General features: G+C 42.1%; 1 protein-coding gene across 4 annotated transcripts in view; it reads left to right on the plus strand.

Moving 5' to 3' along the window:
- Nucleotides 1–15,594, plus strand: part of MYO1B (myosin IB) — a 182,901-nt gene that overhangs the window by 48,041 nt on the left and 119,266 nt on the right. For all 4 annotated transcript variants that reach the window (XM_082841300.1, XM_082841301.1, XM_082841299.1 and 1 more), the window contains exon 3: nt 3,603–3,718. In XM_082841300.1, the coding sequence (XP_082697426.1) occupies nt 3,603–3,718 (116 nt within the window). The remainder of the gene's footprint in view (nt 1–3,602; nt 3,719–15,594) is intronic.

Here is a 15,594-nt window from a genome sequence, read left to right on the forward strand (position 1 = left end):
ATGCTGTTTTATAGAAGGCATCCTTGTTTGAGCATCCTTGGACTTTGGTCAGTCTCTGCAGGTGGTCTTGGAACCAATCCCCCAGGGATACTGAGGGACAGATGTATATCATTTATAAGCCCAAATGTTAATTGATGTAAAAATGAACTGTCTGGTCACTATTGTTCTGCTCCCTGGAAAGGAGGTTTAATTTGTTATTACAGTTAACTTGAATGTAGAGTAGATAGCTGCCTAAAACTGGAATAGGATTGTAAACTCCACCCAGCCTATCAGCTGCTTCCAGGAGTATCTTTTTCTTAAAGAAGATGTTGGGGGTAGGAGTTTATTAATTAATTAATTTATTTTTGCTGTGTTGGGTCTTCGTTTCTGTGCGAGGGCTTTCTCTAGTTGCGGCGAGCGGGGGCCACTCTTCATCGCGGCGCGCGGGCCTCTCACCATCGCGGCCTCTCTTGTTGCGGAGCACAGGCTCCAGACGCGCAGGCTCAGTAGTTGTGGCTCACGGGCCTAGTTGCTCCGCGGCATGTGGGATCCTCCCAGACCAGGGCTCGAACCCGTGTCCCCTGCATTGGCAGGCAGATTCTCAACCACTGCGCCACCAGGGAAGCCCCAGGAGTATCTTTTGTGTCTCAGAGAAAGGAGGCTTGTGACTATGAACATTTGAGTTGTTCTGTTGGCAGATGTGGGACTATTTAAATCTTTGACTAATGCACATGGAACCTTCAAGGAAGAAACCCATAAACAGCAAGGGCATGTATCACACAGTACGGGACAAACCTACTAGAAGTTCAAGATTAGAGGATGCATATCTGAAACATATAAAGTGGAATGGAGAGGGAGAGCACAGTTTCCTTTACTGTTTGCTTATTCAGATTGATAAAGCTTGTCCTGCTTGGTCCTTTTTCTTACCTGTTGAGCCGTGTTGGTGTATCGGTAAGGTAATTGTCGCTGTGTAACCTCCACCCCCAGTTAATTGCATAAAACAGCGACCATCTGTTTGCACACAGTTCTCTGGGATAGCAATATAGGCTGAGTTCAGCTTGGTATGACTTCTGCTGGTCTCACCTGGGATCGTGAATGTGGCTTTAGGCATTTGGTGGCCTAACAGGGACTGGATGGTTTAGAATGGCCTCACTCATGTGTCTGATGGTTGTCAGGCTGTGTAGTTCAGGCCCTTGTCTTTCTGTGTGACCTCTCCAACAGTCTAGTTCAAGTTCATTTGCATCATGGCTTCTAGTGTCAGTCATAAGGGTGGGGGAGGGGCAGCATCCTAATACACAAATGCTCAAGCCTCTGCTTGTATCTCATCTTATAATGTCTCTTTGGTCAAATCAGTCACATAGACAAGTCCAGATTGATGGGGTGGAGGATAAACTTTGTCTCTTGATAGAAGGAGTGGCAGAGTCACATTTCAAAGGTTTTGCATAAAGGGGTGGTAGGAATTATTCCAGCCATCTTTGCAAACAGTCTACCACAGTCGGACAAGGAACCCGAGGCGGGAAGGATATACTTGAAGGGTTTGTTCGGTGGTTACACGTGGCATATAGGTTTAGTAAAATATTAGGCACTGTATGGCAGTGTACTCGGTATTGTATTTCAACAGAAGAATAGTTGTGTGAAAGTGGTTTGTACCATCCATGTTCTTAGTGATGAATGGATTCTGTGCATATTAGTCATTCAGTTAAATATTTATGGGACATTATTCATGGGCCAGCCCTGTTCTAGGTGATAGGAAAACAGCTGGGGGGAAAAGCACACACAATTCAGTATGTACAAAAGTCACAAGTAACAAAGAGAAATTTAAAACTTAGTAGTGTGGCTTTTGATTTTGGGTTTGAGGCAGCTGAGTTTGTTCTCCATGCAAGAATGCCACACAGGCAGATTTTCATCAAGAATTTAGCCGCCCGTGAAATTTGGTTTTAAAGAGCAACTTGGTAACTGGTTTCTCTGCTAACAGCAAATATGTATTTTAATTATTGTATTCAAGAAACTACCTTAAAAAGGGAGATTCATGTACTTTTCTACTAAAGAAGGCCGATCTTTCAATCAACAGATATTAAAGGAATAAATCAATTATTGTATTCTCATATCTACCAATCTAAGTAATTCTAGTCTATTAGTTATAAGCTGTTCAGACAGTTATTCAGTCTCTAGCATCTCCCATCTAATTGCCCAGGTGGGTTGGACTGTGAAGAAACCTTTCTGGAAGAGTCTTATCTAAATGGAATAAGTTAAGACATTTGGACTCGTTGCTTGTCAGGCCAGATTAGTTGGGTCCTTAGTGCTAGGGTGTCAGAAATAGATAACCCTAATTGCATGGGAGCTGAGAGTTTTTCTTTACAGCAGCAGTCTTATGTACTCTTGCTAAGATTGTATTCTTATAGGATGAAAATAGGTATAAAAATGACCTGTTCAGTTTTCCAGGTTGGGAGAAAAAATCTTATAATTAAAATGATTGTGACCCATGTGTTGAAAAAAAAAAATCAGAACATTTCTGCTGTTCTCTTTTCTATACTGTTTGATCTGACAATCTGCTTGAATCCAGTGGTGACAATACTGGAAAAACTTGTTGCTCTAAAAATGTCACCTTTTTTTGCATGGCCCTGGAAAGTTGGAAGTGACTTTTTTCTTTCTTCTTTCCTTTTTTTTTTTCACCTTTTTATTAAAAAAGCTTTTTATCACTGACATATGTTTGTTAGCATCCCCCTTCCACCACCCCCCCAGCCATCTTTATAATGTTGAAACTGAAAGGAAAAGTGGAGCTAAGATGAGTTACAGTTAAGTGACTTTTGCTTGTGGCATTGCGCTAGTCTTTGTACAAAATGACCTAAACCAACACTGGTCTTGCTGCCAGGAATTTAAGATCGAAATGGAAAGGAAGATAACTAGTGTTCTGGTTTGCAGTGTGAGAGTGTTACTGTCTGTTAAAATAGGAGCATTAATCCCTCTGAGAGTACATTTAAATTCTACATTAAATTTAAATTCAACATGAAATGTACTGTCTTTCAGCAAGTACATTTAAATTCTGAGATTAAAGTCCACTAGATATAACATGAAATGATTTTCTTTGAATACCCAAGGGATAACTGTGACTCTAATATTGAATTGTATGTGGTCGGAGCCCATTGTAGAGATGGACAGGCTGTGTAAGGACAGTGCCAAAGTCAAGGCCCCATTGGATAGGTATGGGTATGGGTAGGGAGGAGGGGAAGGCTGGGTTACTGTAGACTGAAATAGGAGGATAAAGATGAGAGAGGGAAACACCAGTTCTACTCGGAATCGGGGAAGGCATAGCTCTTGCTCACAATTAGCCGTGGTTGGTGACAAAATTTTTGGCAAGTATGACAGGGCTTTGGAGGACTCTTATCCAGGGTCACGAATTAATCTAGAGATTTATTTTGAAAGATATTTTCAATGTATAAATCTATGCTCTCCATTTATCAGCAAAATGAATAAACATTATTGACCATCTGTCTTTAGAAATATTCTTGAAAAGTATAAAATGAGTGGTCAGGCCGTAGAACTAGTGTTTTTAAAAGGATGAAACCATGCAACATTAAGACTTAAGATGTTAAAATGGGTATATTTTATTCTTTCTTTTGCAGACGTACATTGGAAGTGTGGTTATATCTGTTAACCCATACCGGTCATTGCCCATTTATTCACCAGAGAAAGTGGAAGATTACAGGAACAGAAATTTTTATGAACTGAGCCCACACATGTAAGTATGGTATTAAAGCATTAAGTTTCTCTTTCACTCCAGAGCTGTCTAGTTGACAGATGTGTCCAGCTGTTTCCTTTGAGTCTCAGGAAAAATGTTTTAGTCATTTTTAAAAATTAGATGAAGGAATGTGGAAGTTAATTGTTATGCCTTATTTTAAACTAAAAAAAAAAAAGACAGAATATTTCATTTGGCCTCAGGCTCTTTAAGTTCTGAAATATTTGGGTTCAGCATGTAAAGTATCTTCTGTTAAAAATTCTGTGTAAGTAGCAGCTGCTGCTAATTATTTTTTCAAATAAAACAGGAATGGTCATTGTTTGTTATTATAAAGAGCCCAAGCAGCATTTTCATGCTCTTGTTGGGTCAAGAAAGATCCCAAGTGTTGGGTTGTGTAATAGTTTCTGAGGAAAAGGAATAAGTAATCCCTGCAGTTTATAATATTCATGGACATTGTTCACCAGATGTGTACATTAAGCCAATGATTTCACCCTCCCTGAAGTTAGTCACTTGTTTGATTTTTCTGAGGTCACTTGTTATTGTAAATAATTCCTGTAAATAATAACCTACAATAATTACACAGTACTGAGGTTGAGAAACCCTGAACTAAAGTGAACGAATCTGCAGAGTTTTAGTTGTGTCCTAGCAGAGAAGAATTTTCTCTGTATGATTGAAGATGGGCTCTATTATTTTTGCTAGAAAATAAATCTAATAATTAAAGAATATACATACCACTGTCCAGATGTTTATTTTAGTTTCTTTTGATAGTGGAGCATACAGTGACATTTTTGGACTGTTTGGAACTAAAGATTTAAATAATTTGTAAAAATGGTTATTAAAAACTAAACACAGTATTTTACCAATCAAGCGGATTCTGATTATTCAGTTTTCTCCTAGAAGTAGGTTTTGCAAGTGAACTTGTTTCATTTTGCCTTAACAAAAATAAAATCTATTGGGATTGACATATATACACTAATATGTGTAAAATGGATAACTAATAAGAACCTGCTGTATAAAAAAATAAAATTCTAAAATTCAAAAAAAAATCTGAAATTTGTTTGATAAAGTTATCCCTATAGTTAAAGTCTCTGCAATGAAATAACCTTATTTGATGCCTTAATATTTATTTTAAATTCTAGGCCTTGAAGCCATGCCTCTCAAATGCTTAGATCAGCTATGTCAGAGTTCCCCAGGAGCTCAGGAAAAACCTAGTTTCCTAGGCCTTACCTCTAACAAGCCAGGAATCTACATTTGTCACAAGCATTCCAGGTGATTCATATGTATGTGCAAGTTTGAGAACATGTTGTCTCAGAGATATATTTACAGATGTTTTCCCTTCCTTAACTGCTTACCGCAAATTATGATCTTTTACAATAATAGCATTAATGATAACAGTAACAGTAATGGCTTGTATTTATTGAATACTTACTATGTGCAGGTACTTCTCTACATACTTTCCATGTATTATAACTCACATCATTCTCAAAATAATCCTGTGAGGAAGGTATCATTACAAATGGGGAAGTTGTCTCAGAGAAATAAGTCATTTATCAAAGCTCGTGGGTCGGGAGCAGAGGTGTGAAAACAGTCATCTGCTGTGCCTCTCAGCTGGAAATGGGTTCCACCGTTTTCTTCTTATGGCCTCTTACTGTGCAGTTGTATTCTGCTACCTTTGGGTTGCCTGTGTTCCTGCATCCTGGACCCTCCAGGATAACTTAGCTGTGCCTCAGTTTGCTTCCAGAGACCACATGCCATTCTTCCATTTTCAGCTTAAATCTCCACTTTGGGGTTGTTTAGATATATAATAGATGTCCATCCTAGAACATAGAAATTCATGCTGTGGAATATCCACTTTTATCCCTGTTCCTGAAAGATTCCTATAAGAGGCTGCATAGCACTCCTACCCAAGTTCACCCCTTACCCCCCAAGGGAAAAACACCACACCAGCAATAAAATAAATTCCCAGTGTGCTTAAGATAAAGACAGAATCTTTTTACCATGATCTATAAAACATTGTGCATGGGGTGAAAGGTACAGTCTCATCTAATAAATCTGAATTCCCTAGATTCATATCACAGCTCCCTCCCCACCTCACTTTGTTCTTTCAGTCCTCAGCACACTCCTTCCCACCACGTCATCTTTGCACATTCTGTGCCTTCTGCCTGGAATGCTTTTCCCTCCCTTTTCCCCAAGGCAACTCCTGTTCTTCCTTTAGATCTTAGATTGCATTAGACCTCAAGGAAGAAATGTCCATCCCTCACCCCCTCCTTGCCAAGGTCAGATCTATTGCTCTTGTCACAGTTACAGTTAAACATTTCTTCATGGGATTATTTGATTCATGTCAGCTTCACCCGCCATGCCAGCTTTTGCTCACCATAATATTCTTAGCACCTGAAAGTAAGTGTTCAAAATATATTGAACAGGACTTGGTTTGAGTCCCAGATTTTCCAGTTACAAACCATGTCATCTTGAGCAAATTACTTGAAAAAACTTCAACTCATAAATTAAGTAATTTGTTGTGTACAATGGGAAAATAATTACTAACTCATAGGATTTTTGTGAGGGATAACTATCTAGTAGATATTTAGAAAATATAATTATCTGATATAAGTAAAGTGCTTAGCAAGGAATCTGTCGTTATGGACAGCTGTTGCTATTAACAGTGATAAATATAATAATTAATGTAATAATGAGATATGTGGGACACATTTCCGACATTTTAACAGGCTCTTCCTTACCACTTTGTCCTCCACGGTGGGACATTTCCACTTCCTTTAATGCATTTTCCTGCATTATTCTTTGTGAGTGTCCATCTTTGACAGCATCTGAAACAGGGTCAGTGCTAGCTAGGTTCCCTACTAAAACCCAACCTGACCTTCTCTCATAGGATCTTTGTGATATAATAGGATAAGATGATTTCAAGGTTTTGATGCATTCTAATCATAACTCTTCAAGAATTTGGTTCCAATTTGAATAAAAAAGAACTTTAAAGCAACTGACAAAGGATTAATCTCCAAAATTTACAGCAGCTCATGCAACTCAATAACAAAAAAACAAACAACCCAATCCAAAAATGGGCAGAAGACCTAAATAGACATTTCTCCAAAGAAGATATACAGACTGCCAACAAACACATGAAAGGATCTCAGCATCACTAATCATTAGAGAAATGCAAATCAAAACTACAATGAGGGCTTCCCTGGTGGCACAGTGGTTGAGAGTCCGCCTGCCGATGCAGGGGACACGGGTTCGTGCCCCGGTCCGGGAAGATCCCACATGCCGTGGAGCGGCTGGGCCCGTGAGCCATGGCTGCTGAGCCTGCGCGTCCGGAGCCTGTGCTCCGCAACGGGAGAGGCCACAACAGTGAGAGGCCCGCGTATTGCAAAAAAACAAAACAAAACAAAACAAAAAAACAAAAAAAAACTACAATGAGATATCATCTCACACCAGTCAGAATGGCCATCATCAAAATATCTACAAACAATAAATGCTGGAGAGGGTGTGGAGAAAAGGGAACACTCTTGCACTGCTGGTGGGAATGTGAATTGATACAGCCACTATGGAGAATAGTATGGAGGTTCCTTAAAAAACTACAAAAAGAACTACCATATGACCCAGCAATCCCACCACTGGGCATATACGCTGAGAAAACCATAATTCAAAAAGAGTCATGTACCAAAATGTTCATTGCAGCTCTATTTACAATAGCCAGGAGATGGAAGCAACCTAAGTGTCCATCATCAGATGAATGGATAAAGAAGATGTGGCACATATATACAATGGAATATTAGCCATAAAAAGAAACGAAATTGAGTTATTTGTAGTGAGGTGGATGGACCTAGAGACTGTCATACAGAGTGAAGTAAGTCGGAAAGAGAAAAACAGATACCGTATGCTAACACATATGTATGGAATCTAAGAAAAAAAAAAAAAGGTCATGAAGAACCTAGGGGTAAGACGGGAATAAAGACACAGACCTACTAGAGAATGGACTTGAGGATATGGGGAGGGGGAAGGGTAAGCTGTGACAAAGAGAGTGGCATGGACATATGTTCACTACCAAACGTAGAATAGATTGCTAGTGGGAAGCAGCCGCATAGCACAGGGAGATCAGCTCGGTGCTTTGTGACCACCTAGAGGGGTGGAATAGGGAGGGTGGGAGGGAGGGAGACGCAAGAGGGAAGAGATATGGGAACATATGTATATGTATAACTGATTCACTTTGTTATGAAGCAGAAACTAACACACCACTGTAAAGCAATTATACTCCAATAAAGATGTTTAAAAAAAAAGAACTTAAGCAGCTGCTCGAACCAAGTACCTTGAAAATTGCTGATTAATTAACCCCAGATTACATTTGGAATTTCATTTGACCTGTTGTTCACTGTTAGTCTGCAAAACCATCCAGATATTTCCCTCATAACTCATGTGTTTTTGAAGGTGTCCAGAAATTATCTTTCTTTAGATTTCAGACAATTGAAAAATATTTACATTCTACTTAAGTACGTGACTCAGACAGCAGAAATGTATAAATGAATAAAATGAAGATAAACAGTGGCTTCTTATCTATGTTCCTTTTCAAAAATGGTTTTCTGTTGTCATACCTCTTCTATTCCCTTCTCTGGATTCCTGTCCCCCGTATGTTTGGAGCTACACCTTGAGCGTGATAACGTTGGGTGGCTTGCCCAGAGAAATGAGGGCCCTGCTGGGCAGCATAGATGATACTGTTTACCTTTTTAATTGTGTAAGCTGTGTCTTTCCAGCATGATTTTTAAATATTTTGCACATAAGGAATTTTTCTTAAATACCCCAGTGAGGGCTTCGTACAGTACATTTCAGACCTCTCAGTAACTGCGTTCATGGAGAACTGCCTAACGTCAGGGATGGGAAAGAATGATAGGGGAGAGAGATAAGGGAGATAACTGAACTATTTACTCTCCCTCCACTCAGAATAGCACGGTGACAAACACCTTCTGATATTTTAGTTACCAAATCCACTGGCCTTCCCTTGGGTGATTGCCTTTTCATCTTGCAGCACTAGATAGAGTGTATCACCCTCAGATGGATCTTCCTAAAACCACATCATGCTATTCCCGGAAACCTTCCTGGGCTCCCCATTACTATTTGAGTGAACTCCAGGTTCCTTGGCTTACCGTTCAGGCTCTTGGCAGTCCAGCCTTCTTCGTCCTCTCCAGCCTAAACACCGCTTCATGCCTTCGTGGAACCTCCTTTTGAGTCGCAGCTTTCCATGTCTTTTCCTTTCTGCCTCTCCCACCTCATACCCCAACTCTACTCTTAACATCCCGCCTGTCTCCTAGGTTCTGTCTTAAAGGCTTGATCAGCTCCAGACTAACCCACCAGTGACTGTTCCTGCCTCTGAGTTCTCAGAACCACTCATGTGATCTGGCACACCACCTTTCTTACTGTGGTTAATTGTGTTTCCGTGTCATCTTTAATGAGATAGAAGCTTCTATAGACCAGGAACTTTATCCTGTGCATCTCTGTGGTGCTTTCAGTGCTTTTCTCTCAAGAGCTCAATAACAAGAGAACAAAAGAGGTTTTAAATAATATTTCATTACATTTTACTTGTACTATCTCATCTCTGACAACTCAAGGAAATCAGAGTATTCTTCGCATGCTATTTGCTGCGTTTATTCAAAACTTCATGCAGTGTAATGAGAATTTTTTTTCATTTTTATAAAAAAGTAGACTAAAGTATTATAGTGTTCTTCAACACTGAGTGTTCAGGTTCGATTTATTCCTGATGCAGAGCACTTCCCATCTAATTATATGCAGTGTGTGTTGAAGGGAACATGCTGCTAAAAGGAAAAGTGCCCCACCACCAATCCTTCCCGGTAGTCACGACCCAGGAGTGAGCTGAAATGTGTCCTTCGCAGATTGAGACATGGTGTGGTGGCCATATTACGCAGGCATTACGAAAGCACTGTTAGAAGCAAGATGTCTTTCCATTTCAGTAAACGAAAAGCCTTGCAACAAATTCTAAAAACTGAGAAAAATGTCTTAAGGCCTTGAAAAATTTCTGGCTATTCTCACCTAAAAATGGACAAGTGATTAATGGGAGGATTTGGAATATGTTCCTGTCAGTTGTCCAGATGTGACCCCCTGTCTCTAGGGAACCTCTGACCCCTAATTTTATGACAGTTGATTTTGCAGGACCAGATACTAGTGCCCAGAGAATGACATTGCTAGAAAGCTTGTGTGTTTTGAGTCCTTGTTGATCGTGTTATTTTATTCCATTCAGGGTGAACCAGATACATGTTATAAAAAATATTTCTGACTATATCTCAAAATGTGCCAGTGCTGGGGTTGGGTGTCCAGAGCTTAGGATAAGGGTTTAGGGCAGAAGCCCCAGGTGTTGTCCCTTTTCTTGTTATCAGTATTTTCCTCTATAGCGGAGTTGAAATTCTGTGAGTAGAATTTTATTTGTTTTGAGAACTTTTATGACAGCTAGATTCTGAACTCTCATAGAGGTTGCTTGTACAACCGGGTGTTAAAGTTCTTTCTCAAGGAAAGTGAGAAGGAGTGTGTGTGTGTGTGTGTTTGTGTGTTTGTGTGTTGATGTGATGTCACTGAGACTTTTGTATTATTTCCCTCATTTCCTTTTTGGAAGAGCGGAGCCTTCTATGGATTCAGTCCCTCCCAGAAAACCACTTGCAGAAAAGGGTTTTATGCTTTCCCATCTAGCATTCTTTCTACTTTTTGCTTTAGGGAAGTTACTCATTTACTGAGCAAATGTTTATCGAGAGCTTACCATATGCCAGACTTTCTTTTAGGCACTGACATACAGCAGTTGAACAAAGCAGATAAAATTCCTGTCTTCGTGAGGGAGACAATCCTCAAACTTAAGTATACAGAAACCAAGATTGTTCAAACCATTGGTTAGGGGGGAAAAGGTAGAGCAAAGGGAGGGAAGCTTTTGTGAAAAACAAAATGAATTTAAATAGTATTCTTATAAAGCACCTCTAAGTCATGTTCTCTCAGGTAGTTTAAGTCAGTAGCCCATAGGTTGTGATCTGGAAGGCTCTGCATCTGTGTACGTCTCTAATCCACATGAGTAACGTGTGCAGGGGGGCATCTGAGCTCCGTCTTACTCTTTAGTTGGGATACCTTAAGTGAACATCTCATGTGGAATGCCACCATCTCAAAAAGAGTTCATATTGCCCCTTTTCCTTTCTGCACGACTGTCATGGGTCAGAATAAGCAGAAGGCAGCCACCGTATTTGCTGTCTTGGCACATACTTGTTGGATTCTGGACAAATGTGGATGAGAAGACTTCTTGATGAGAGAGATTGATTCCTATTAGCAGTGCGATGCAATGTGGTAGTGAAGGATAGGTGTTAAATTGAAGCTTCCTGAAGCTGGGTCCATGCTGAGAGACACGTCTGGGCTTCGCACTGAATCAGATTTTATGAAGCTCCATGAACTGAACTTCCTGCCTTTAACTCTCAAACTTTTATTCTCAGTCTGTTGCTTTATGGGAGTTATTTTCAAAACAGTGTCTTTCAGAATATATACTCTTGGCAGAAAGGGGCCTCACCTAATTTCTCTTTCAGATTATGAACTTTTAAAATTAAAGTTGGAAGGTTGGTTCTATACTACCATAATGTTTTTACCATGAAAATCATTGTGATAGAAGAATACATTTATTAATGAAAAGTGTTTTTGTATGTCTGAGAAGTCTCAGAATCCTAATTTCTAGATCCCTAATTAGAATTTTTATCACTTCTCAGAAAAATGCACATCTCAGACTTCAAAGTTTATTTTGAAAAGGCAATTCCTAGAGCCGAGCACACGTGCATACCAGCATACATGATTATTTCATTGGTGTATCATATTAAGGGGAAAAAAGGGATTCTTGACAAAATAGGTTGCTTCCTGCCAGAATGTTACAGGACTTCCACAGGCCCTGAGAAATTCTGCAGCCTTCTGGAAGAGATCCATTTCATCCAAAGGAGTGGCACTGAGGCCTCAGCCCTGAAAAGCGTTAGCCTAACACTTCATCTGCACTTGGCACCCACGTGAGGAGTGCTGTCTAGAGGGGGTGTGTTCAGGGGAGGGGTGCCCCCTTTGTTGTTGAAATAAGACTCACTGCTGTGGTCTGGTGCTGGGACTTGTGTGGCAGTAGGACCGGATGGGTGGGTCGAAGGGAACTGTGTGGGAGTCTGTCTAAACAGGGCCCGGCAAATACTGGTCCTGATCCAGTCTGGGGAAATCAGCAAAGCCAGGAGTAATAGAAACAGAGTGCAGTAAGGCTTCCAAGGGGGCCCATCCTTGGGAGACTGGGGAACCAAGAGTGGGCACTGGGGCTGTCATGGGACAGAAATCCACGCAAGGGAAGCAGGCCCTGGAGGACCAGCCCCAGGAAGGGGGCTTGTGCTGTCCTCACTGTCTAGGTGTACTTTCCACCCGCTCCAGCCTGTCTCAGGGATCCAAACCCTCGAGCAGAAGTGATTGTTCATTCATTTGATCAACATTATTCAGCATCTACAGTATGTGTGAGGTGTTGGGGATACAAAAATTATTCATCCCTAAGGATTCACAGCCTCGTGTGGGAAACAGACCAGTGAGCAAACAACTGGAGAAGAGAGAACTGCCGTGAACAAGGTGGGAGCTCAGAGTGCCCATGTGTCCAGGCCCGCCCTGGACAGTCCGTCGCTCCTGTTGTATCAGCATAATCATCAGTAGTGCCCCCTGTCCTCACAGGTGTCTGAGTGTGGTCCCCGTGGATCAGGTGCTGTGGGTGTGCCAGGGAGAGGGTGTTCAGCCCTGCCTGAGGAGCTGGGGGATGGGACAGTGGGAGTCTTGAAGGATGAATTTGCCACATAGATGAGGAATAGGGTTTAGGCCCAGGAGATAATTTCCCCAGCAGGGGGAATAGTGTTGATCCAGTGGTTCAGCAGTTGTTATTTGAGTGCCTGTCAAGTACCAGGCATGAGTGCAGGTACTGGGCAAATATCTTGGCCCTTTTGAGCTTACATCCTAGCAGGGGGAGAGACCATAAACCAGAGAAGGAAATAAACTAAATGGTGCTGGAGATGGTGACGAGGGCACAGAAGGACTGTGTGAGGGTGAGGGTTCCACGGTGTATCGTTTGATGTAGGGTGGCCAGGGATGCCTCACTGAGATGGTGATACTCCAGTCGTGTCCTGGGGGGGTGAGGGGGCGAGCCGTGTGAAGTGCGGAAGGAGGAGCGTTCTGGGCCAAGGGAACGGCGTGTGCCAAGAACCGAAGGGGAGACCCAGAGATACGACATGGCCCGTCCGTGATCTCAATTCCTGTGGTTCCCAGAGGCTGGAATGCAGGATGCAAGCTGGGAAGGGGGATATATGGTAGAAGAGGAAGAGCAGATCTGGGTCACAAATGGCTTGTGTGCTAAGGATTTGCAGTTTTAAGCAGCAGGAGGAGAGATAAGGTCAGCCTTGAGATTTGGACTGTTCAGGAGCCCCAGGGGAAGAGGAACTCAAGGACAGTGAAGTTTAGGGATCTGGTTGGCTTTGGCAATAATCCAGACTAGAAGGGAAGAGGGCAGAGTCTCATCTGGAAATGGGTGGACATTTCAGAGGCAAACCCATAGAACCCGGTGGGAGTGACTGAAGAGTGAGGGGGGCGGGAGGGAGGCTCCGAGGCCAGTCATGACTCCCGGCTGAGCTGGGAGTGTGGATGCCAAGCAATTCCCGAAAAGCTGAACTGGACTGGAGACGGCCTTGTAAAGCAGCGGTGGGCACTGGGGGTTGGCATGAACATGGAGTAGGGGGCTTCCTCCCTGGCACCTTCGTGTTCCCTGATCCAAGCATGGGGACAGAGTGGCTTGTCTGAACTTGGGGAAGAGAACGTGTGTAGACCTACATTTCCAGTATTGGCTCCTTTGCACTCACGCTCAGTCACTGAGCATTTCTCTTTTATAAATGTGCTTCTGAACGGTTTTAAGTAAAATTTGAATGATCCCTCATTAGTGTATGAATTTACCATGTAGCTGTTTTATTTTTAAGGTAATTATTTGTTCTGTGTTCAGTTGTTTATGCCTCTTAACTCCTTGGCTGTACGTGGCTTTGATCTTTCTCCTCAGGTGATTATGATTTGGGAAGCAAATAGACCCACTTTTGCTGTGTGTGAACTCCCCTCTCCCATGTTTTCTGCTTTTTGGGTCTGTGGTTCGCTGTGTCTATTTTTAAGAGAGTGCAGTTTGGTAGTCTTATTTTCTTATTCCTTAAACCTGATGGCTTGAAATTTCAGCATTGAGACATTCACTGCTCTCATCAATTCCCATGGTCCCTTATCACCTGTTTGTTTTATTCCCCAGTGGCCCAAGAGCAGATGTTGTGTGTTTTCTGATACCAAAGGTATGGTTATTTCCAATACCAATTCTCCGATGCCAGCTGGGTGTCTAATGATACAATTCAGTTCTGGTGCTAACTACCCAGAGTTATTGCCGGTCCCAGAGGTCAAGGGCTCAGCCCCACAAGACAGCCCCCACTTCAGATGCCAGTGAAAAATGGAGTGCCCAGGCCACCCACACTTCTACCCAGCTGACTACACATTTGGGGATTTCCATTACCCCCTCAGGTTCAGTACTTCGCTGGAATGACTCATAGAACTCAGAACACTCACATTTACTGGTTTATTGTAAAGGATGCAACTCAGGAACAGCCACATGGAAGAGATACGTAGGGCAAAGTATAGGGGAAGAGGGGTGCAGAGTTTCCTTGCCCTCTCTGGGCAGGCCAGCTTCCCAGCACATCAGTGCCTTCAACCCAGAAGGTCCGGAATCTCCTTGTTGAAGAGTCTTTATAACCCGATCTGCAGCCCCCATCCCCTTCCTGGAGCTGGGGAGGTGGAGCTGAAAGTACCCACCCTCTGATCATGTGTTTGGTCTTTCTGGTGACCAGTCCCCAGCCTGAAGCTACTTAGGGGTCCCACCATGAGTCACTTCATTAGTGTAAACTCAGGTGTGGGCAGAAGGGGCTTGTTATGAATAACAAAAGGCAGTCCTGTTACTCAGGAAATTCCAAGGGTTTTAGGAGCTCTGTGCCGGGAACCAGAGACGCAGAAGAAATATATTTCTTATTGTACCACAGATAATGCATGCACGTCTGGGTACATCCTTCTTAAGAAGCATAGTAAGCTTGTCCTGAAATAAGACTTGAGTGTTAGCTTCCTGAAGCCAGGTTAATGTCGGAGTTTCTGTATGGTGTTCTAGAAACCTGAATTAGTGGGCCTTCTTTTTCTAAGAAATATCTTAAGGGTAGTTCAACCTAAGGGTAGTTCAGTTCCGTAAACATTGAATGTTATAAAGACTCAGCTGTCCAGTCCCCTCTCAGGCACCCCCTCTACATGGGCCCTGGACCCCATCCAGCCCCTCTTATGCCCTTAAGGACATTACTCTGTGATTATTTCCCCTCTCCACTGTATTATCAACTTCTTCTTCTCCCTCTTCCCTTTCCACCAATGCACATGCTATAATATTTCTCATGATTCCATGTCACCTAGCTATCACACCGTTTGATTCCCTTTATTACTTTTTGAAAAAGTTGCATATACTTGTTGTCTCCAGTTTATCGTCTTTTCTTTACTAAATTCACTCTAGTCAGACTTTTATCTCTCTTCTCCATGAAAACTGTTCTTCTCAAGATCATCTATGACGTCCGTGTTGTCAACTCCAATAGTCAAATTTTGAATCTTCTTTCTTTAATTATCAGTAATATTTGACAGTGTGACCAATTCCTTCCTAAAACCCTTTTTAAAATTTGACTTTCTGGCCTGCACATTTTCCTGTTTTCCTCTAGCACACTGGCTGTTCCATCTCCTGGGTGGAAGCCTGGATGTGCCTCTTCCTCTCTACCTCTGAATGCTGGTATGTC

Source organism: Leucopleurus acutus (genome assembly GCF_964270905.1).
Source record: "Leucopleurus acutus genome assembly, chromosome: 6".
Taxonomy (NCBI): Eukaryota; Metazoa; Chordata; class Mammalia; order Artiodactyla; family Delphinidae; genus Leucopleurus; species Leucopleurus acutus.